Source organism: Exophiala xenobiotica (genome assembly GCF_000835505.1).
Source record: "Exophiala xenobiotica strain CBS 118157 unplaced genomic scaffold supercont1.2, whole genome shotgun sequence".
Classification (NCBI taxonomy): Eukaryota; Fungi; Ascomycota; class Eurotiomycetes; order Chaetothyriales; family Herpotrichiellaceae; genus Exophiala; species Exophiala xenobiotica.
The window spans coordinates 1,561,598-1,582,302 of record NW_013562493.1 but is presented as its reverse complement, the minus strand read 5'-3'; the positions used below and the strand labels follow the sequence as shown (position 1 = coordinate 1,582,302).

The window sequence follows — 20,705 nt, the reverse complement described above, 5'->3', positions numbered from 1 at the left end:
TGCGTGACAGCAAAACCAAGGATCGCCATCGGCGAGCTTGGACCGAGTAGCATTGTGGTATTGCCATCGCTAATGGCAACGGTCTGGTCTTTGGTGCCTCACTAATTTGGAAGCCAACTACGTACATACATTTGACCCGAGTTGGGCACTATCTACTCGCATCTTCTCCTGGCTCCGAATGCGGCCAACAGCTGGCTAGAGGATTCAGTTCATGTTCCTAACGAGGAGTCCTCCGCCCACAGTGTGACACGCTGCATGTGATGCATGAGAGCTGACCACGGGCGTTAAGCATGACTGCGCACATGTTCTTCAGGCCGTCCTGCATGCAAAAGGAGACTGATGACTGCTGCCACGACAGTTACAACTCGCCTACTGACATGCCTAACCACTGGTCATGCGGTCATGTGCGTCAAGGGATTTCGGCGTGCAGTAAACTCGATCGGGGTGGATCTGTGACTGGCGGCATGTGCAGTGCAGTAATGCACCTTCCCGAGATCGCGGGCTACGGTTCTTTTCGCCGGTTGGTCCAGTGGGGTTCGCATTGCTCAAAGAGTCAAAGCAAACGTTGGAATCGTGAAGTCTTGCCAGTGTTGTCAATGTTGTCAATGCATCATAATCCCAAGTCCACTGACTCTTGGACAAAGTCTCGAGTCAGCGTTTGATTTGCCCTGCTTCCTGCCTCTGGGCTCGAGTTTGCACCAAACAAAGGCCCGAAATCTCGCTATGCGGGCCTGCGAATCTTGGTTGCATAATCGGCTCGTTGTCATCATAGTCATATACGTGCTGTCGTCGTTGTTATTGCTCGTCTCATGCAATACCTGTCGTGGTTGGCTTGAGCCCGCTGCTTCATGATCCATCTGCCTTCTTTTCTCCAGCATCAGGGTCAAGATAGTCGTCCTTTTCAGCAGCTTCATACTCCGCTATCAGACCCATGACCACCTCCTTCGCTTCATCGAATTCACCCAGCCCTTCTGCGAACGGTGCTTCTTTCTTGTACTGCTCCAGATAAGCATTGCGCTTCCTCATCTTTTCGTACTGCACGACAATACGTCTGAACAGTGTTGACACGCTGGTGTGATTGGCGAGCATCAATCCCGAAACGCGATGGGTGTTCTGCAAGTACGGGGATTTCTTGGTCAGGGCCACTTGGATCGAGGCCGGACCCCAGGGAATGAAATTAGCCATCCGACGCTCCCTAATGCGGAGAAGTGATTTGTGCACATCTGTCGGATCAGCTTCTCCTTGAATGATATTGAGGATGGAGATGTAGCATGATGATTTTGACGGATTGATTGAAACCATCCTGTTCTTGGGTTGCAGCAGGCGACGCATCACGTCGAATACGGTTGTCTTGCGCACTGTCTTCGCAGCCTCCACATTGTCTCCGGTAAACGGCGTGTAAGCAGTCATGAGGAAGTGACAGCGTGGAGTTGGAATGAGTGAAGCAATGATCCCCACCAGGTCATTGTGCATGTAGCCAGGATATCTAAGCGTGGTGGTAGACGCCGACATGACCGTGGAGACTAGTTGATTCGTCTGCTGGAACGACGGCTCCTGAACATGTAGTCTTTCGGATGCTATCCTTGATAGAGCGCCATTGTCGAGCACCACCACCGAATCAGCATTCTGTGTCAGCCGACGCATTGTCAGCAGACTGTTGTATGGGTTGACAACGACATCTCCAATGGCTGTATCCGGGAACACCGAGTATGTCTGGATGATCTTTTTCGGGAATCGGTCGTTCATGCGCTCCAGCATGTACGATCCCAAGCCTGACCCGGTACCGCCAGCAATGGAATGCAGCAGCATGAAACCTTCGAGAGAGTCACTTCCATCGGCTTCTCGGTCTATCATATCGAAGATCTCTTCCTGTACTCTTTCACCCGCCGCGTAGCCAGCCGCCCAGTTGTTCCCTGCGCCCATGCCATCTTCGCCCACAAAGAAATTCTCCGGGTTGTAAATGTTCTTGTACGGGCCCTGCTGGATGCTATTGATGACTCGTGGTTCCAGATCAACTAGAATTGCTCGAGGGATGTAGCGCGTATCGTCGCTCTGGTAGAAGAAAACGTCCTTGCGGTCACCGCCCTCTGTCGCAAAGTCCTCGAGGTTTCCATCCCGGCTGATCCCATGCTCTTCACATAACTGTTGCCAGAATCTGGACCCTATTGCATTCCCACACTGACCCGCCTGGATTGTGATGATCTCTCGAGGCATTTCTGCGGGTTGGCGGCTGAGTGACTGAAGGGTGTGAGCAAAACAACGGAAATTGAACGCGTGGATTGAAGTTCACGCGTCAGTGTGGGGGACAGCACTGGGGGTCGGCCAGTTACAGAATCTTTGCCGTCAAACTGCCTGATTGAATCACATGCTGGACATACTTGCGCATCGTCTACTACTTGTATGTACTATGTCAACTGGACAATATATTCGTAGGTTGCTCTGGAGTCTACTCCGACACCTGGCAAGCTTATCTCCCTCCTATGGTCCGGTGTGGCCTTCGAGGTTCAACGGCCTGCAAGGCACCAGATCTCGCAGGCCATGACAAGTGCTTTGAAGCTCAGCAAAGGTTGGACCCTTGGCACCACCCTTCTTTACAACCTTGCAAGGTAAGGTATCATCAGTCTCAGGTGCAAATTGAAAGGACCAGAGCTCCTGGATCTGTTTTCGAGGTGGGGAACGGACAGCTACCGGTATTCAATCGCTGCAAAAGAATAGATGCACAAGACAACACTCTCATTGACTGCTTCTCTCTCCCATGCTGACGAAGGTGAGCGAGTCCCTCTGGTCTTCATCTGCGCTTTCATTTGACTCAAACAAGGATTTGGCTGACGCCACCGGAAAGGCATCGGAGACATCAAGGAGTTAAGCACTGCCCCCGGAACCATTAATTATTGATCGTTTCGCGTCGCTTGCGTCGACTGTTGCAGACTGTCCCGGCTATCTGACCAGCCGAAACACTCGTGGGGCTTTTATGCCTTCTAGATTGCTTTACGGCCTGTAAACCTCGTTGCGGTCAGTGTGGCTTTTTCATTTCGAGAAGCAGCTGGCCTAATTTGACGGCTAGCAGGGCCTGGTGCGCCTAAACAAGGCCCAGACTGATGTCGCAACGCCAGCTTGTTGCCCGCCTGGCTCGGGAGCCATCTCAATCGGTATTGACGTCTGCTTTACCGCTCGACTTCGCCGCCTCACTGCATGTCACGCTACGAACATCCTTGCAAACTGTCATATCCCGCTTAATTGCTTGAATGCGTCTTCTTTGACATCTAGCGACCTTGACTGACTTCTCGTTGTACTCTCGAAGGATATCCTCAGGTTGCCTTGTCGCTGAGATGGTTTTATGACACTTCGCCCTGCATCTCTCCATCTGTTTCCAGCATAGCACGTACTAGTAATATCCATCCCGTCCGATGGCACATTCTTTTTGACTTAGGGGAGTCACGGGAGTATACAAACATACCTCCCAATTAATACTAGAGGCCAGATCTGGGAGGAGATCAGTATCTTGTCTCAGCAGATCCGGGCACACGATGGATCAACGAAATCTGCAATCCGAGGCCGATACGCCTCTGTTAAGGAAGGATGCCAATTCCACGGACCAGGAGCGAGTAGTATACGGGAACGGGAGTCAAAGACAGGCCACGAGCCATCATTTTTCTCTGCGTAGGTTTCCCTTCTACCCATCTTGCCATCTGACAATATAGCAGCAAGCTGGACATGGGCAAAGCCGTATAACAACAAGTCGCAAAGTCTTCCTCAGACCATCGCCCATCGTGGCTACAAAGCAAAACACCCTGAGAACACCATGAAGGCTTTCATAGGCGCTGTCGAGGTAGGGACGCACGCGATCGAAACAGACGTACACCTATCTAAGGACGGCGTTGTAGTCCTCTCGCATGTAAGAGCCCTCTTTCCACCATCCAAAACCAGGCAACTGATGGATTTCGAGGACGGTGATCTAAAGCGCTGCTTTGGGCGGAAAGAGAAGATCATAGATTGTGACTGGGACTACCTTTCCGGTCTTCGTACTATCCAAGAGCCGCACGAGCCGATGCCGCGTCTGGCTGATCTGCTCCAGTACATCGCCCAGCCTGGCCTCGAGCATATCTGGCTACTCCTTGACATCAAGATGGACAACAACTCTGAAGACGTGATGAGACTGATCGGAGAGACGCTGGCGTCCGTAAATCCCGGCCAACGACCCTGGGAAGAGCGTGTTTTGATGGGTATTTGGGTTCCCAAGTTCCTACCTCTCTGCAAGAAATACGTGGCCAGCTTTCCTGTTGTGTACATTGGCTTTTCAACAACGATGGCCCGAGAATATCTGAAAACGCCCGGTGTGGCCTTCAATATGCTGATATGGATACTCTTGGGTCCCGTCGGTAATCGGTTCATGCGTGACGTACGCAAAGCTAAGAGACCCCTTTATGTGTGGACGGTGAACGAGCCGAACTTGATGGTTTGGTGTGTACAGCATGCTGTCGATGGCGTTATCACGGACGATCCGAAGACATTCAAGGAGATATGCGACAACTGGGACGGAAAGAAGAAGACGGCACGACCAAGCCTCATGCAGTGGCTGCGCATGTTGTGGATTTGGATACTCATCGCCGTCTTTTCTAACTCATTCAGACGGAGATTTCCAGAGACAGTGGAGCATTTCATCAAGGAGCACAATTTGAGGGCCAAAGCAAGCCTGGCGATCGATCAGTTGTAGCCCGGATAGCTTCGGAGTACCAGTTATTGTGTCACTATAGAGGGCGTCTGATATGGGGGCAGGAAGCCACGATATAATGATACCTAGGTAGACACGATCCAAAAAGCCAAAATCTGCAGATGTCCCTAAAGTTTCAGAGACCGAAAGTATTCTCCGTAAGTGCCTTTGCGGCAGTGCATTGAGTAGCCACCCAAAAGAGCCATCAACACTGTCGGCCGTCAGCGTCCATGACTGCAAACTGGCCAGACTGTGGATCGCCCTAAGAAGGATGCGAAGTAGAAGTGTTTAACTTGACGGTGCTGCATTAAGTGAGTGTTGCATAACGTGAAGATGCATCTTGTCGTCGTGCTGCGCTCTTGATCGCTGCTTCGAATGGCTTCCCCTACCAAGAAACCTGTAGCGCTGGCAAATCAGGAAAGTCTAGCGACCCTCGGTGCAGCAAGGCCTCAGTTTTCTTTTGAAGGTGCTATTCGTGACTTGGAACGCTCAAAACAACGAATCCTTATCGTATCGCGCTACGCTCATTGTCGTCGCTCTCATTGATCAACTGCGAACTCCTGAAAGCTTTACCGACGCCCAGTCTACCAGATTCTAGCAGTCTCGTGCTTCTTTGATTAGAACTAGCATCAGTCATTATGGACGGGTATAGCCACTCTACAAGCTATGTAAGCCATCGGGGCTAACTCTTCGATACAGTCTCACGCCTGCAGAGCAGAGAGAGCTGAACTCTCGAATGGAGAGGAAGCAGATGAAAGAATTCATGACGGTGAGTAGCCTCGAGGCTGCGGAATTCTGATCTTGGCTGCGCGGATACCTTGCTGACTCTATTTTCTGCTATAGATGTACTCCAAACTCGTTCAACGATGCTTCGATCACTGCGTCAACGATTTCACCACAAAGTCCTTGATCTCGCGAGAAGAGTCCTGTGTTATGAGGTGTGTCGACAAATACATGAGAAGCAACGAGCGGATAGGAGAACGGTTCCAAGAGCAAAACGCAGCAATGATGCAGGCAGGCAGCATGGCAGGCCGATAAGCTCTCCTTGCTCTCGTCGTCGACGCTTACACAGTGTACATTACGGAGAGAACCTGGAAAACACATGTGTGGTATAGGAGTTTGGGCGTCTGGCTTGTTGTGCACCTTGGATGGACTGAGATCACTGTCGATTTCATGGTGCATATGCCTTTGAGTCAAAATCAACACCGCTCACGATAATGATATACAAGCAATTGATTCATCGGCAGAATGATTTGCCCTCCTCATCCACATGGGTAGGCAACCGCGAGCGAGACAGTGCATGAAAATGGTCCACCTAATTCCACCAGCTGAGGCAGGGCGCGTTGTCATTCCATAATTGGAAATTTTCTCCGGCACGAAGCTGCTTCAGGCTGGCTGGGACTGGGGCATCTTGGAGGGAAATGGTGGACGATGCGGATTCTCCCGACAAGGCGGAAGAGCATGGCAACAATTCGTGAGGACAGCAGGCGTGAGCAGAGCGAGCTTCGCGGGGCTAATACTGTGGTAGTCCACACAGGAAGAATCCGGACTGCCACAGTACGCACAATCGGAGTTTGCTCGTCTCGAGCTCAATTATTATTGCACCCATGAAGATTCTCCCCACCTCATAAACAACAACCCCACTTCGGCAGCAGAAACTGAATGACATATGCCCGTGTGTTGTATTCTTAATCCTCTGACCAGGTTCTCCTCTTTTCGCTCCTACTATTGACTATTCTGTATCTCAAAGTAGCTTCTCAAGATGCCTGCCGATACCGTTGGAAAGGTATGTCTCAGCTGAACGACAACGATCGAGTTGACACTGACAATGAGACCTCCACCAGACCATTACATGCAAGGTGCGGATCCCGAAGCTCCTCTTCTATCCGGTCAGCATCTGACTCTTGTATAGGCTGCCGTTGCCTGGGAGGCCGGCAAGGACCTTTCGATTGAGGATGTGGAAGTAGCACCACCAAAGGCCCATGAGGTTCGTATCCAGATATACTACACTGGTGTTTGTCATACGGGTATGCACCGCGCAGTCAAAAGGTGGAGAGCCGGATGCTGAACATGGGGCAGATGCATACACACTTTCTGGAAAGGACCCCGAGGGTGCATTCCCTATCATCCTGGGACACGAGGGTGCGGGTGTTGTCGAGTCCGTCGGCGAGGGTGTCACCAACGTTAAGCCTGGTGATAACGTCGTGGCTCTCTAGTAGGTCTGCTTGCCGTGGAAGATGAACACCCGCTGACTTTCGGAAGTACCCCTGAATGCAAAGAATGCAAATTCTGCAAGTCCGGCAAGACCAACTTGTGCGGAAAGATTCGGGCCACCCAGGGGAGAGGTGTCATGCCAGACGGCACAAGCAGATTCAAGTGCAAAGGCAAAGACCTCCTACACTTTATGGGCACTTCAACCTTTTCCCAGTATACCGTTGTGGCCGATATCTCGGTGGTCGCTATTACTGACAAGGCTCCAATGGACCGAACGTGCTTGTTGGGCTGCGGTATCACTACCGGCTATGGGGCTGCTGTCATCACTGCCAAGGTCGAAAAGGGCTCCAACATCGCCGTCTTCGGAGCGGGCTGTGTTGGTCTTTCAGTGATCCAAGGTGCCGTTAAAAACGGGGCTGGCAAGATCATCGTCGTCGACGTTAATGACAAGAAGGAGGAATGGGCCAAGAAGTTTGGTGGTACCGACTTCGTCAACCCTACCAAGTTGCAAGGCCAGACGATCCAGGAGAAATTGATTGAGATGACCGACGGCGGTTGCGACTACACTTTCGACTGCACGGGTAATGTTGGTGTCATGAGAGCTGCTCTCGAGGTCAGTAATTTATCTGCCCCCAAAATTCCGGTTCTAACGAAGCGTTCAGGCATGCCACAAGGGCTGGGGTGAATCCATCATCATTGGTGTCGGTCAGTATCTTCTTGAGAACCTCGTTTTAGGTCCTTGCTGACTGTGTTTAAGCTCCCGCTGGTGCCGAAATCTCTACAAGACCGTTCCAGCTTGTTACTGGCCGTGTCTGGCGAGGCTGCGCTTTCGGTGGCGTCAAGGGTCGATCTCAGCTACCAGGCCTCGTTGATGATTACCTGGGTGGCAAGCTAAAGGGCTAGTTTCCCTACTCTGCACTTTTGGACATCAGAAACTGACAATTCAACAGTGGACGAATTCATCACCCATAGACAGCCTCTTTCGAAGATCAATGAGGCATTCCACGACATGCACGCCGGAGACTGCATTCGCTGCGTGGTGGACATGAGAAACTGCGATTAACTACACTCGGGCCCCCCTGTGACTTCGAAACTATGAAGAGACGGATCTATTAAGATCTGAGAATGATGGAGGAATTGGGGCGTTCACTTCGGACCGCCGTTGTAATTTTTGGGAGCATCATATGCACTCGGATCATGTTAGTAGGCGGTCGAAGGGTATAAAAGCACTGAAGATAACCAAACGAAAGCGGCTTGAGCTGATTTCCTCCTGTGTCTTTTGTGCTATTCTACCTGCTGCCTTTTTCATGCTTTAGTAGATGCGGGCGGTCGTGCCACACACAATTATCCTTGTGTCCGCAGCACTGAGAGATGACAACGAATGGCAGGTGCTCCCTGACATCATGGTCATGCAGAAAGCTGCACAGCACTCAGGCCTCCCCTGATCTCCAGACGCCAGTGTGTTACTATGTACATCCGTCTACATCCTAGAGAAACAGCCTAAAATGTGGCCAGCGTCTCTAAGGTAGAACTGTACCACAGTAGATTTACTATTTATCCGGCTTCACATCACAAATGGCAGGCCAAGGTTATCGAGCCTTATCTAAGACAGAACGGTTGGTTCCGTGGCTAACTTAAGAGAGCAGAACCGTTCCCAACGGACCCCTGAACGATTCACCTGCAACCATGCCTAAGTTAGCATCGCTGTCAGCTTCTGCCTTCCGCAACGTGGGCTGGAACTTGCTTCTTTCAGCGTCAGATTTACTCGTCACATCGGCTTTGTGAGTAGGCAACATTATTGTCAATTGTCATCTCAACTCAACGGACAGTTTGAGCGAAGACGCAGCAGCAGCCGCCGCCGCCGCCATTGGGCCTGGACCAACAATGGCTTCCAAGATCTCTGGCGTGACTTGATTGAAAGAAACAACTGACCCCTGGTGGGCTTCGGAACATGGAAGGCTATAAGGAAGTGACTTCGGCGGTTGAAGGCCGCCTTTTCCTTTCCACGCAAAAGCATCGCGAGGCCGATAAGAATAACGAGGTGTATTTCCAATCCCGACCTCAGACTTTACCTACAGCGGATTCATGGCTTTCGCCCTTCGCCAGCCGAATCGATACCGCAGGCAAGAGCAAATCGAGCAGCCTGAAAGATGGAGATCAAAGCCTCGGCGATGCCAAAACAAGCTCGCACCGTTCATCACCCCGATCTGCTGGCAAAGGTCTTCCCAAGATAAAGGACCAAGGACCACATCAGATAACTACCCACGCTGACGCCTTCACGGTTACACTCGAATTGGCCGAGCCAATCTTGTACTTGGAGGGTTTCGATTTTCCGCACAATTCCGCACACAGATCTGCAGTCCTTAGAGGCACTATGCACCTGGGATTCTTGCGACCAACCACACTTTCGCACTTGGCACTCAGCTTCCTAGGGACTCACGAGACGATCTGGCCGGAGGCTTGGAGAGTAAGGCGGCTGAAGAAGATATTTCGTGAAGAGGTGGTTCACCATCTATGGAATTTTCTAGACAACGACAAATCCGTGAGCGACAGCCTGGCAACGTCGGTGCGGAAATTTGGCCCAGGACGATATTCCTGGAACTTCGAGCTTCCTCTGGCCTCGTCCTTGCCGGAAACAATTGATCTACCCCTGGGTAAGGTCTCTTATACTTTGAGAGCTTCTGCGACCGAGGCAGGTCACTCGTTCAATGCGGCGACATTCCTACAAAAAATCACTCTTCTGCGGATTCCTTGTATCTGCTCACTGGAGTTGACGGAGCCTTATGAGGTTCGTGGTCTCCTTCAAGGACTCCGGTATAGCTTCAGTCTTGCCGCCAAGTCTTGCCGAGTCGGTGGCCAGCTGCCCCTGACCATCAAGCTGTCTTCCCCGACAGATCGTTCGTGGCAAAGCATAAATGTGTCAGTGGTCGAAGACATCCAATACCGCACAAGGGATGGCCAAGCTCACAGAGAGCAATCGCGTGTCAAGGCAGTCTTGTACACGAAACGTGCGAAGCGGGACCCTTTGCATCAAAGGGCTTTCAGACGTATTAGTGCTGCAGGTGAAAAGATGGCACCATCGTACGCCAGCGGTGTGGTCATCGAGAAACATCAGCCTCGGAGAAGTGGATCGGTGTCGCACCTGGAAGATGCAGGCATGGATAATCTGCACGAGAAGGCCATACTCAGCCTTCCATCTTGTTCAACAATCGAAGCAGATACTGCATATAAGTGTCTGTACGTTCGGCACCATCTTCTGGTAAGTGATGCCTACTACTGGATTGGGCGTCCTGATCGATCGCTAACCGCTTCCTTAGATTACGATCGCAGCATACGTCGAAGTCAACGAGCATGATCGCAAACATTTTCAGATTCGGATCAGAATGCCGATCCAGATCATCACTTGCAAGCTGTGTGATGGTAACGCCACTCTGCCAGAGTACTCGGAGAATGCGGCCGCCCTTACCATGGATGGGACTCCAGACCTGTGCCGGTGCACGAGTGGTCCAAGCAACACTCTAAGGGAGAATAGCCCAGCCAGCAGAAGAACGCTCGACGCACAAGAAGACGCGAGGGAATGAATTCATGTTGATATCTAGCCTGTCTTCCGAGATTATTGTAGCAAAGGTCTACCGCACCCACCTGAATTGAGTGTCCGACTCCTGATAGATGGACTTTGCCTCGCCGGAAAGCCTTACTGTACATTATCTCGGCTTAGTTTCCTTCCACGGTAATTTGCTGCCTGAAAATAATTTCGCTTCAGCTCGACTTCTTGCCTGTCGACCTTCATCTTCACTCTTTTCCGACCCTCTTGCCCTTCTCACAAATTTGCTTGTGTCCATGCACATCTTTCTGATTAGGCATGGCGAAACAGAGCACAATGTCGCCGGCCTTTTTGCCGGGGTCACGGATTCCAGGCTTACCGTCCACGGAGTTCAACAAACAAAGAGCTTAGGAAAATATCTCACTACTCATCGCAATTTACGCTTCACACGAGTATATGCCTCGGATCTCCAACGTGCCTACATGACAGCAGAAGAGATCCAGCGACACCAAGCTTCTCACTGGACCGAAGAACGAGCTCCAGACGTCGTCAGGCTGGAACTCCTGCGTGAACAAGACTTTGGCTCTTATGAATTAGTACCCTGGGCATCGAGGCGAGCACAACAAGCCCCAGACCCCCAAGACCCATCGTTTCGACCACAGGAGACTGCAGAGTCGATGGCGCTAAGAGCAGACATGTTTGTCACTGACCACATTGTACCTCTATCGGCATCGCTAGCCACAAACGAGCAGGACATTCAACCAGAATGTGTAGCGGTCGTGTCCCACGGACTCTTCCTATCTGCGTTGTGGAGGACTTTGGTTACCAAATTCCACGCGGGAACTGTAACCTTAGGACCTAATGTCGAGGTTCTCGGCTATGGTCGACCACTGGAGTATCTTCCTTCCTGGAGCAACACTGCGTTCCTGGAAATGACCTTCCACCCATCATCCGTCTATCCAAATGCGAGAACAGCCGGTGAAGAGCCTGCAGCACCAACGCAGAGCACACTATTGCCGTTCGCTGGAGTTTCCCTGGTCGTGCATGCTATCAATGGCAGGGATCACCTCGTGGATCTTAAGCGGGCACGAGGCGGAATTGGCTCATCCCCGTATGATGCTAAGCAGAAGAGTCTCGACGGCTTCTTTAAACGGCCGAAGGGTGGTGCAGGTGCGGCCGCTAGCTGATTGACTGATACAAAGGCACTTTCGAACTGCCTAATCATCATTTGGGTCTCTCATAACGAAGTCATAATCATGGAGGCCGATGCGAAAGTTGCCCTCCAGCGACCAGGCTTCAAAACGAAATCAAAGGTATGTCGCACATTCAGCACTCCTTCCCCTCTTTGTACGACGTGATGAAGCACTATTTCACACAGACCTGTTCTGAAACCTACTTGTGGAAGCAAAAATTGTACCAACTGCTGTCTGATCACCTACCTTTCCATATCATTTTCCAGGAACTAAAAACCACGAGCGTATGCTGACATACATTGTTCAAGGATGCTAACTGTCGAACGTTGAGCAACACTCACACTCTGCTAACCTCCGGGACAATTCTGGCCTGCGTCTTATGGAGGTCACCTGTACGGCTTTTCCGTCGAGCCTCGTTCTGCAGCATGCTGCAGTGTCTCCCGGCAGTACTCCTTGCCCTCACTAGTGTACTTGGAGGGCTAGGCTGCTGGCAATCTTCCCTGCCCACTCGATTCTCTTGGCCCACCCATCATAGCGCCCCCTTTTCGTGCCCGCAGGCTTATGGCTGCGTGAAGTGTTTTGAGTTGTGCATGAGCAAATCCAACCACTCACTAACTGGGGTCGACGGCTCATCAACCGATTCGTGTTCCTACGAGATGATACTGTGTACCACGAAATTTCGGTATCTGGATGTTTGTTCCTCGTGGTCTATGTGAGCCTTCCTGCTCCGCGCAAGATCGGCACTTCGATATCATATACACTATCTCAAAGCACTGCAATGGTCGCGGGTCCGGTGACTACACAGTATGTCGAGACCGATCTGAGGCTCTTTGACTCACGTCTGGTCCAGCCTGCCAGTCGAGCATGCTCACCACGGTAACGTGCATGGCAACTTTTAGCGCCGAGTCGCATGCGATGTGGTATGCCTCTCGTGTGACATGTGCGAGAAGGCAACGGTGCTCACCTTGATCCCTGATCGGAATGTCGAGACAGGTGTCGTAGTAGCTTATCAGACGTATACGTGTGTTCGGACTCGACATACAAAAGAGAACACGAATCGCGAGAGAAAGGTACAAGTCGGTCAAGAAGGCAGTTGCAAAGAAGTAGCATTCAAGGCTCAACACAAAGGTCGAAAATTGGATGTGATAACCTCCTTCTTATCCGTCCGCCAGCATGGTAACTCCCCTCAAGTCGGGAAAATATTGTATCGAGACTGGCTTTCTGGCAAAAATCGAGTATCCAAAGACTTTTCCTGTTGAACAGGAAAAAAGCAAAACAAAAAACAATCGACAACGAGGATTCGCAAATTGTCACCAACTTTGCTACTAACTCGTCGGCATGTGGCTTAAGTATGACTGAGCGAACGGGAAGTCCTGCTTTCCACAGTCCTATGGTCGATTGCGAAGGAGAATTCGATAGATATAACATAAGAACCTCAATTTCTAACCTCAGGAAAGTCTCACTAAGACACTTGGAAGGGAGCGGACTTCGAGGGGGAGAGGCGTGGCCAGGAGACGTACAGTATGTCCCCGATATCACAGAACGGGAGGCGAGGCTTTGTAACGCCTTTGCACCTGCATTGACCGTGGACAACATAACCTAGCACAGATGATCGAGCGATTATCACGCTCGACAGTCTCAGTCTCCGAGAAGCTTTCCTCGGTGTCTTCATGTTTTGCACTGCCATCTAAATAAGCGCAGGCTCTGTACCTAGCCATGGCAGGCCTCATTTTCTTGCTTCCCATCACTTTTGAGCTCAAAATCCGCTACTCTACCATCCTGCAAAGATGCTGAATCGGCCCAGAAACATCTACCCGGTCCTCTCCTCCTATCTTACGAAGTCTCCTCAACCTTATAAACCAGCTTACTCCCACTGACCTTGCCGGTCTTGAGATCCTCGAGGCCCTGCAACACCCCCTGGAGTCCACCCTTGCCCACCTTCTCAGCATGCGGCTTCAACTTCCCCTCGGCCAGCAATTGCTCCGTGATGCCCATGAACTTCTTGGCGAACTCAAAGTCGTCCGGAACACTGGGGATCTGGGTGCCGCGGAAGTCAAACGCCTCTCCAAAGACGGTGTACATCAGCGTCGACGTGCTCTCGACGTCGTCGCGCGGGAACTTGACCGGCAAAATCGCGCCGTACCGACATCCCGCGCCCTTCTCGCTTGAGAGGGCGTCGGCACAGAATTGCGCGGATGGGCCTTCGCTGATCGTGTCCCACGCGTATTTGAGCTTGTTGCCCGTCAACTCGCGGATCTTTCGGGCCGCCTCGGGGTCGTTGTAGTCGAACGCCTCGGTCGCGCCGAGACTCTTGACATACCCAAAATTGCGCGGTGAGCAGGTTGTTATCACGCTATATCCCGACCTAGCATACCATCGTCGTGCGTCAGCGACGCTCTTGCAGTTTCTCGGTTCTGGGGAGCAAGGAGGGAGTGTTGTGGGCGTGAGTCGATCTTTCACCAGAAATGAAGAAAGGCAGGGGACGGATGGGGAAAAAAGAAGAAGGTTTGCTTACAAAGTAGCGTATTGGATCGCCAGGGCACCGGTCGCCGTGCTTCCAGCATAGATAAGAACGTAGGTCTTCTCCTTGATCGGGTCGGTCGGCAAGTTGAGTTTCAACGCCTTCTGGTACAAGCCCTGGCCGACCGTCGTCGCCCCCAGGGGCACGGTGGCAGCTTGTTCGAAGCTCAGGTTGTCCGGCTTCTTGATCTGCACATCGCCCTTGGCCACGATGTACTCCGCGAAAGCGCCGTCGTCGGGCTGCACGAAGTTGCCGCCGTGAGCGACGCCCAGGATCTTGTCGCCCTTGGACCATGGCTTGGTCACGGCAGAGCCCACTTCCTCCACGATGCCGGAGAAGTCGCAGCCTATCAAGCCGCCCTCGGCTGGCATCTCGCCTGCAACATGCTTCCAGTCGGTCGGGTTGAGAGCGACAGCGACGACCTTGACCAGAACATAATCATCGCGCAGCTTCGGGACAGGGCGGTCCTCCACTACGGCTTGCTTCGAGCGATAGACGACGGCTTTCATGGTCGCTACGTTCGTAGATTCAAAGCAGACAATGGAACCAGGAGGGCCGACGTACTCGTAAATAGGGATAGGAGCGGATCAAAGATCAGCGCTAGTGATTGGAAAGGAAATGGGGGACAAGTCAGATATCAAGACCTGGAAAAGATATCGTACAATAATGGAACAGAGATGTTCTGAAAAAGACTTTCACTTAAGACAAGTGAGCGGATGACGTTGAGATGATATCATTCCCATGTTATGCTGGCGGAAGAATAGACAGATGGATTACAAATGCCGATACAGAAAAAGTATAAGGTAGCTAGCGAAGCTCCCCTTGAGATGTAGTAGTGTGTGGATCTTTCCATTATATCGGAAGCAGTGAGAGCCAGAGGTACAGAGTATGTATCAGGAGCTTCCAACCGAGGCCGGAGGAGACTGACCGTACCTCGGTGGAGTGAGTGGTGATGGCGGCTACAGGCGGATGACAAATCCAGGTCCGGTTCGATAACATGAAATACTTGGAGAAAAGTCTTTGATACATCTCGGACTTGTCATGGGAGACGGGCCGAAATGCTCTTGGCCCATGGATCTCCAGTTGACAACATGTATGAGGAACACAGTAGGCTTGAAGATGAGATATCGCGTTCGGTAAATGCTCGCCGGGAAATAATGTGGTGGTTCGTTTGCTGTATGTGGAGCAAAGCCTTGTGGGGCTCGCGTCTTGTCGTCTAGCTATGGCCAGCCTGGCCAGTGACCGAGAAAAGTGTCGGGCCCTTCCTCGCGGAGCATTGAGAACATCTTCTTATGAAGCTGAAGACCAGACTCGAATCAGGTAGTCTCGAAATCTCTCCGGTTGAACAGATACCAGCTGATTGAGGTTTGTATTGACAAAATCATAGCGGTTCTCAGCCGTGGCGATGAGGTGGTGCAAACGGGTTTCTCGAGCACGGTCGCCAACTGCTCGAGCGTATGTTATGGAATCTTGCAATGAAGTCCTCGTGAAGCCCGAGATCTCAAAGGACCGTCCTGAACATGTCAGTAGGCAGTGTACAATACCATGTGAAGACTCGTCGTACCTTGAATTGCTTCGGCAATGGCAACAACGTCTCTCACACTCATTCTTTCGCCTCGCAGCCTGAACTCACGTGGCCACGAAAGGAGATCCAGCGCAGCAACAACGAACCTGGCAACATCGTGTGCTGAGGTCATGCAGACTGTGGCAGGCTGCCCTGATGCGTTGAGGTATGGAATTTGTGCTCGTCGGCGTCTAAAGTCCATCAGGAATTCTCCCTCTTGGCTAATACTGCTGTTTAGGCCGATCTGAGACGCGGCCATCCCACCCGGAGCGAATCTTTCGTAGAGGATACCACATGTGAAGATTGTAAACTTCATTCCCGAGGCCTCGTGTTGGTGCAGTCGGAGGATCGCTGCTCGACGACCATTGTCGAGGAGGTCGTTCTGAGGACGCAAGGAAGGAGGTCCGCCAAACTCTGAAGGCACAAAGCGTCGAACATGTGCCGCAGCTGCTGCGTCAATCACTGCCAACTGGGGGTTACCACTGATCGTTGAGACGACTGTGTCCACTCCAGCCAGCTTGAATCTCAGGTCCGCCGGGTTGGAGTAGTCTACCTATACAACGTAATCAGTAGTGCACTTCCGTGAAGGCCCGCAAGACGTAACTGTCCTCATACTACCGTACGAGGGGAGGGTTACTGTCAACAGATGCTTGACTGCGGAACGGGGGATTGTGTAGTAGGACATTATACCTGCAACACCTGCCAGCCTTTTGCGGTTAGTCCTGGACTAGGCTACACGGAATCAGTAAAGACCTCATAGCTCGAAGATTTTAACGTACCCTTCTAGACAAGATGACAAATTGGTGTGATGTTTGAGTAGCCAGGGAGTTTGCAATGTACTGTGCTAGCCCGTTCGTGCCAACAATTGCGACTTTGATCATGGCGGCTCGGTGTTCCGAAGAACGACGACCTGCGTCGAACATTTGGAGATATATCTTTTCCAGCAGCCTGCATCGTGATGGAAAGATGCTTTGGAATGACTCAAAGTAGACACGAAACCCTGTCGTCACCAAGTCCCAAGCGAGCAAATGCAATCAAGTGCTCGGTGAGCTGCCTGGAACGCGTCTGCACATTGTCGGAGAACAACAGAATGGAGCGCTCGTTCACAGCGATGTAGGGTCAATGAGAGTATTTAGACGCGGGTGGCGAGGATGAAGAACTGGCGGTCACCACCAATGGGGCCCAGACTCCGGGTGAAAGACGGAGCATACTTCAGCAGGGTGCGGAAATGGCCAAGATTACGATCAACAGTCGCCAGTAACAGAATGCATGGTAGAGTCAATCTAGGCAGAACAGGCATCAGATGTCCTTTTGATGTCCCACCGGAGTCATGCGGAAACGGGGGTGCAGCGAAGAGTCGTCGGTAGCTTGCTGGTTGGAAGAATAGCAAACCGGTGTAGACACTCGTTCAGTCATGGCATGAAGGGAGGAGCCGTGGAGCAGTGTTGGGACGATTGTGGTTGGAAATTGTCGCGTGGGCCGGCGCGAAAAATGCGGTGATTCGCTCAAAGGCATGGTTAAGAGGTTCTTTTGGAGTAACACCTACCAAAATAAGACTTCGGGTAACAAAGATGATGCCGGCAAGGTGCAGTACTGTGTTTCCATGATGTTGACGGAGACGTGCGTGGTCGGTCGATTGCGGGAACAACGGCTAGTAGTACTCGTGCACGCTCGTGTTTCCGATCCATATCCCAGGGTCCATGGTCAGCCCTATAAGGCCACCACCGAAGTCGATACTGGGGAACATGTCGCAATCTCAGGAATAACACAAGTGCTGTTACTCGCTGGTTCGTACTTTACCCCAAATAACAGGGAGGGTCGTTTCTGGCTATCGATGAGACAAGCTCGTAGACATTCCACGGCAAGCTATCAGAATCGCCATGGCTTTGTACGAATTACTGCAGACTTCGGCCTTGAAGGTAGAGAGATCGGTATCGCTGTGCAGCCGAAAGACGAATGAGCAGCGTTGGTCCATGACAAACAGGGAATAAGTATCCGAGCTTGAAACTTTTGAAAGCATCGTGGGATCCGCAGTCGTACCGGGATCATTGTTCAGGCGAGCCGTCTTGCATCTCAGCCGCAGAGCGATGGTTGTACATAGGTAGGGCTGATAGGCGTGGTTAGGGTTAGTTACCAGGAGTGCCAGGTCATCTTTGAAGATTCTCTGTCATTAGTCAGGAGACTCACGTGAGACACTCTGCCGACCCAGAAGGTCACGTGGTGTCGTGTTGGCTTCGTGAGGTGGTTCATCATCGCTGATGGTGTCGATATTCTGTACCTTGTTGGATATATCTGGAGCACATCATTCAACAACGACTGCCATAGTCCTTGCATGATGGGCTGCCCTGTGATAAATCGTGTTTGGTCAAAGATGGATGTGCAAATGAGATGAAGAGGCGCCCGTTATTTGGATGGTGATTTCCAGAGCCAAGCCATCAGCCTTTTTGACGCGCTTAGAAGTGCGCGCAGCGCGTAGTGAATCCCACTCAAACCGCCATGGCATGTCCTCCATTCTTATCTCTACACCTCACATCTCCCTCACCAGTCCTTGGTCGCGACTAACCCTTCATAACATCGCGACAATGGATGAGGACTCAAAAGGTGCGACTCACACTCCTCATTATTCGGACGTCCAGCCTCAGTACGCGTTTGAAGTCGAGCATCAGTCTATGATGTCGTTGTCGTCGTCGTCATCCGCGCCCACCTCCGAGTCCAACTCGGCGGCCAAAGCAAAGAGAAAGAGAACCAGGTATGTCCTTGTACAGCATTCCTTCCCCTTTCACCCGACTGACCCATCATAGTCCACAAGATCATGCTATCCTCGAAGCTGCCTACCTGAAGAACTCCAAGCCCGACAAATCTGAACGAGCACAGATAGTCAGTCAGGTGAACATGAGTGAAAAGGAGGTCCAGGTGCGCTCGTCCCCCAGTCACCCACGCACATGAACGTTTACTAACCTCTGCAGATATGGTTCCAAAATCGTCGCCAAAATGATCGTCGACGGTCGAAACCGTTGCAGCCTCACGAGCTCGTCGCGCATCTACACACTCGTACTGCCAGTCCTATCCCATTTCAAGCCATCCCACCTGCAGTCCGAGACCAAACATCCCCGTCACTTATTCGACCCAAACCTTTGCTTGCGCCTTCAGATGTCATTCCTCGCCCTGCGTCCAGAGCCTCAAGCATTCATGATCTCCTCAACCCTGCTTCGTCTGCCGAGAGTGACAGCAGCCAAGAGGAGCCCCTGCATGGTAGTCAAGAGACGGCGGCTCGCTCAACACCTCCATCAAGCTTCGGAGAGCCAGGGGCTGTCACAGCAAAGAACGCAGCTGACGCAAATGTTGAGACCCAAGCATCGAAGAGCGATGAAAAGGCAGAGAGCACCGACAACGAACAGGGCAGTGCGAGAAAGAGAGGTCATGATGAAATGATAGGCGAGCGCACTCCAACACCCAACGGAGCCGGGTTAGAGCAGGAAGCACCACCACCACGAGCCAAGGAACCACTCACAAGATCGTCGAGCATGATGCGCTTGTCTATGACTGTCGATGGAGCAGTGAAGGTGCGAACCAACAATGAGCCCACACCTTCCCCAGAGAAACCGCGAGCAGCACCACCACCAGCGACCCAGGCTAAGGTGAAGTCCGGACTCATGCGCAGCAAAAGTGCCATGACCAGCGTCGAAATCTTCCAGGATCCAGGTCAAGGAGCACATTCGAAAGCCAGAGAGCCAGGATTTGGTCGGTCCCGTGATGCCAGAACTTGGGAGTTCTATTGTGATACCAACACCAAAGATGCCTTGTCGACCCAAGCTGAGGCCGAAACTGCGGGATCTGCTGTCAGCGCTATCAACCTCATCAGAACAAACAGTCTCAAGTCACGCTCTCAAGCACTCAGTCCGTCTCTCACCAAGACTAACAGCCGTGTGGGAATGGCCTCAAAGGGTGGCAAACCAAAGCTGTCCCGTGCTCAGTCGTCGCTAGGTCGCCTGCAAGGTCTTGATGCTGGTACACAGTCGTCGGTCAAGAAACCTAAACACGCTGGCCACGCTAGATCACCTTCTGATGATTCTGACAAGGAGAACTGGGCGCCAGGCACTCATTTATCTGAACATCCCCTTCGCAGAACCCAGCCCAGTGCACGCCCGCGACCCATTCTCCAAGAGAACGAAGAAATGACCTTCCCAGATGCCACTTCTTCCCGGAAGCGACGCGAGGCGGAGACCAATAACCAGCGATCACCAACCAAAGAGAAGGCGAAAGGTGACGACTTGGACTGTGTCAAGAGTCTGCTGTCCCTTAGCCAAGGAGCTTGGAATTAGTTGATCATGGACCGATCTGTCACTGTGGTCTTGATTGGGACAAGAGCCTGTTTTCACTGACCAAAGGAGCATGAAGTTGGATATGAATCGACCTGTCATGGTGATGAATGAAGAGCATCAGAACAGCACAGCACACGAAGAAAGAATCTTGTTTGAATAGCATGATGGATGAGGCTGCCACGTTTCGAAAGACGAAGAGATGGGTTTTCCTGATTGTAAAACATCTTGGGGTCAGCCACTGTTCTCAGTCAGTGCAGGAAAGAGAGAGATACTGTACCTAGCGAAACATAATGAACAAACAATGCGAGTTGTATCAATTGAGAGTCAGCCTCGCTGGCGCCGATCGAGGTACATTTCGTGCTTGACGTCAGTGTGTTGTCCCAAATCAGATCGGAAGGGCAATTCATCACCACGCCCATGGGCTCCCTGGATCTTCACATTAATACAGTATCTTCTTCTCTTGCCACTGTCATCTGAGTCTCTCGAGGTACCCATATTTATATCTATATACTAGTATCTGTTCAATAAGACGACGTAGCTGATTAGCACACTTGGAGATTCCACAGCCCAGTTAGGTGTAAGTTAACCCCGAGACACCAAAGACTTCGTCGATCCGGCATAGCTTCCAGCCTTATC

The 20,705-nt window shown here is 51.7% G+C and overlaps 8 protein-coding genes across 9 annotated transcripts; 5 read left to right on the top strand and 3 right to left on the bottom strand.

Annotated features, from left to right (window-relative positions):
• Positions 1–47: 47 nt before the first annotated feature.
• On the bottom strand, positions 48–2,239 carry PV05_02780 (tubulin gamma chain). Its single transcript, XM_013463371.1, has one exon. It carries the CDS (start codon positions 2,212–2,214, stop codon positions 847–849), a length of 1,368 nt encoding a protein of 455 aa, XP_013318825.1. The 5' UTR covers positions 2,215–2,239; the 3' UTR covers positions 48–846.
• Positions 2,240–3,150: 911 nt separating this feature from the next.
• Positions 3,151–4,840, top strand: PV05_02779. 2 transcript variants are annotated; one of them, XM_013463369.1, is made up of 3 exons: positions 3,151–3,660; positions 3,705–3,895; positions 3,947–4,840. In XM_013463369.1, the coding sequence occupies exons 1-3, from the start codon at positions 3,528–3,530 to the stop codon at positions 4,712–4,714; spliced, it is 1,092 nt and encodes a 363-aa protein (XP_013318823.1). In that variant the 5' UTR covers positions 3,151–3,527; the 3' UTR covers positions 4,715–4,840. The 2 variants fall into 2 exon arrangements, with proteins under 2 accessions (XP_013318823.1, XP_013318824.1); XM_013463370.1 differs by having other exon boundaries at positions 3,705–4,840.
• A 359-nt stretch (positions 4,841–5,199) lies between these two features.
• PV05_02778 (S-(hydroxymethyl)glutathione dehydrogenase) lies at positions 5,200–8,491 on the top strand. Its single transcript, XM_013463368.1, has 10 exons — positions 5,200–5,357; positions 5,411–5,480; positions 5,555–6,497; positions 6,556–6,570; positions 6,624–6,738; positions 6,791–6,926; positions 6,974–7,538; positions 7,588–7,630; positions 7,683–7,823; positions 7,876–8,491. Exons 3-10 carry the CDS (start codon positions 6,474–6,476, stop codon positions 7,986–7,988), a joined length of 1,152 nt encoding a protein of 383 aa, XP_013318822.1. The 5' UTR covers positions 5,200–5,357; positions 5,411–5,480; positions 5,555–6,473; the 3' UTR covers positions 7,989–8,491.
• Positions 8,492–8,495: 4 nt separating this feature from the next.
• Positions 8,496–10,649, top strand: PV05_02777 (uncharacterized protein). The gene is made up of 3 exons (XM_013463367.1): positions 8,496–8,513; positions 8,572–10,184; positions 10,243–10,649. Exons 2-3 carry the CDS (start codon positions 8,877–8,879, stop codon positions 10,504–10,506), a joined length of 1,572 nt encoding a protein of 523 aa, XP_013318821.1. The 5' UTR covers positions 8,496–8,513; positions 8,572–8,876; the 3' UTR covers positions 10,507–10,649.
• Positions 10,650–10,720: 71 nt separating this feature from the next.
• Positions 10,721–13,457, top strand: PV05_02776 (uncharacterized protein). Its single transcript, XM_013463366.1, has 2 exons — positions 10,721–11,782; positions 11,971–13,457. Exon 1 carries the CDS (start codon positions 10,766–10,768, stop codon positions 11,654–11,656), a length of 891 nt encoding a protein of 296 aa, XP_013318820.1. The 5' UTR covers positions 10,721–10,765; the 3' UTR covers positions 11,657–11,782; positions 11,971–13,457.
• PV05_02775 (uncharacterized protein) lies at positions 13,237–15,068 on the bottom strand. The gene is made up of 2 exons (XM_013463365.1): positions 14,178–15,068; positions 13,237–14,027 (listed from the first exon to the last, which is right to left on the bottom strand). The coding sequence occupies exons 1-2, from the start codon at positions 14,690–14,692 to the stop codon at positions 13,496–13,498; spliced, it is 1,047 nt and encodes a 348-aa protein (XP_013318819.1). The 5' UTR covers positions 14,693–15,068; the 3' UTR covers positions 13,237–13,495.
• A 405-nt stretch (positions 15,069–15,473) lies between these two features.
• Positions 15,474–16,628, bottom strand: PV05_02774 (uncharacterized protein; the record flags this gene model as incomplete). The annotated part of the gene is made up of 4 exons (XM_013463364.1): positions 15,474–15,697; positions 15,748–16,300; positions 16,438–16,479; positions 16,527–16,628. 4 exons carry the CDS (start codon positions 16,626–16,628, stop codon positions 15,474–15,476), a joined length of 921 nt encoding a protein of 306 aa, XP_013318818.1.
• A 1,629-nt stretch (positions 16,629–18,257) lies between these two features.
• On the top strand, positions 18,258–20,435 carry PV05_02773 (uncharacterized protein). The gene is made up of 3 exons (XM_013463363.1): positions 18,258–18,496; positions 18,549–18,660; positions 18,714–20,435. The coding sequence occupies exons 1-3, from the start codon at positions 18,330–18,332 to the stop codon at positions 20,067–20,069; spliced, it is 1,635 nt and encodes a 544-aa protein (XP_013318817.1). The 5' UTR covers positions 18,258–18,329; the 3' UTR covers positions 20,070–20,435.
• Positions 20,436–20,705: the final 270 nt, after the last annotated feature.

Excerpts from the sequence above, each read along its gene's own strand:
- PV05_02780 (XM_013463371.1), bottom strand. The coding sequence starts at position 2,214 with ATGCCTCGAGAGATCATCACAATCCAGGCGGGTCAGTGTGGGAATGCA.
- PV05_02779 (XM_013463370.1), top strand. The coding sequence starts at position 3,528 with ATGGATCAACGAAATCTGCAATCCGAGGCCGATACGCCTCTGTTAAGG. Across the intron at positions 3,661-3,704 it reads GAGCCATCATTTTTCTCTGC|CAAGCTGGACATGGGCAAAG; the intron begins GTAGGTTTCCCT and ends ACAATATAGCAG.
- PV05_02778 (XM_013463368.1), top strand. The coding sequence starts at position 6,474 with ATGCCTGCCGATACCGTTGGAAAG. Across the intron at positions 6,739-6,790 it reads CACTGGTGTTTGTCATACGG|ATGCATACACACTTTCTGGA; the intron begins GTATGCACCGCG and ends AACATGGGGCAG. Across the intron at positions 7,539-7,587 it reads TCATGAGAGCTGCTCTCGAG|GCATGCCACAAGGGCTGGGG; the intron begins GTCAGTAATTTA and ends CGAAGCGTTCAG.
- PV05_02777 (XM_013463367.1), top strand. The coding sequence starts at position 8,877 with ATGGAAGGCTATAAGGAAGTGACTTCGGCGGTTGAAGGCCGCCTTTTC. Across the intron at positions 10,185-10,242 it reads ACGTTCGGCACCATCTTCTG|ATTACGATCGCAGCATACGT; the intron begins GTAAGTGATGCC and ends CCGCTTCCTTAG.
- PV05_02776 (XM_013463366.1), top strand. The coding sequence starts at position 10,766 with ATGCACATCTTTCTGATTAGGCATGGCGAAACAGAGCACAATGTCGCC.
- PV05_02775 (XM_013463365.1), bottom strand. The coding sequence starts at position 14,692 with ATGAAAGCCGTCGTCTATCGCTCGAAGCAAGCCGTAGTGGAGGACCGC. Across the intron at positions 14,028-14,177 it reads GCGATCCAATACGCTACTTT|GTCGGGATATAGCGTGATAA; the intron begins GTAAGCAAACCT and ends ATGGTATGCTAG.
- PV05_02773 (XM_013463363.1), top strand. The coding sequence starts at position 18,330 with ATGGATGAGGACTCAAAAGGTGCGACTCACACTCCTCATTATTCGGAC. Across the intron at positions 18,497-18,548 it reads GCAAAGAGAAAGAGAACCAG|TCCACAAGATCATGCTATCC; the intron begins GTATGTCCTTGT and ends GACCCATCATAG. Across the intron at positions 18,661-18,713 it reads TGAGTGAAAAGGAGGTCCAG|ATATGGTTCCAAAATCGTCG; the intron begins GTGCGCTCGTCC and ends TAACCTCTGCAG.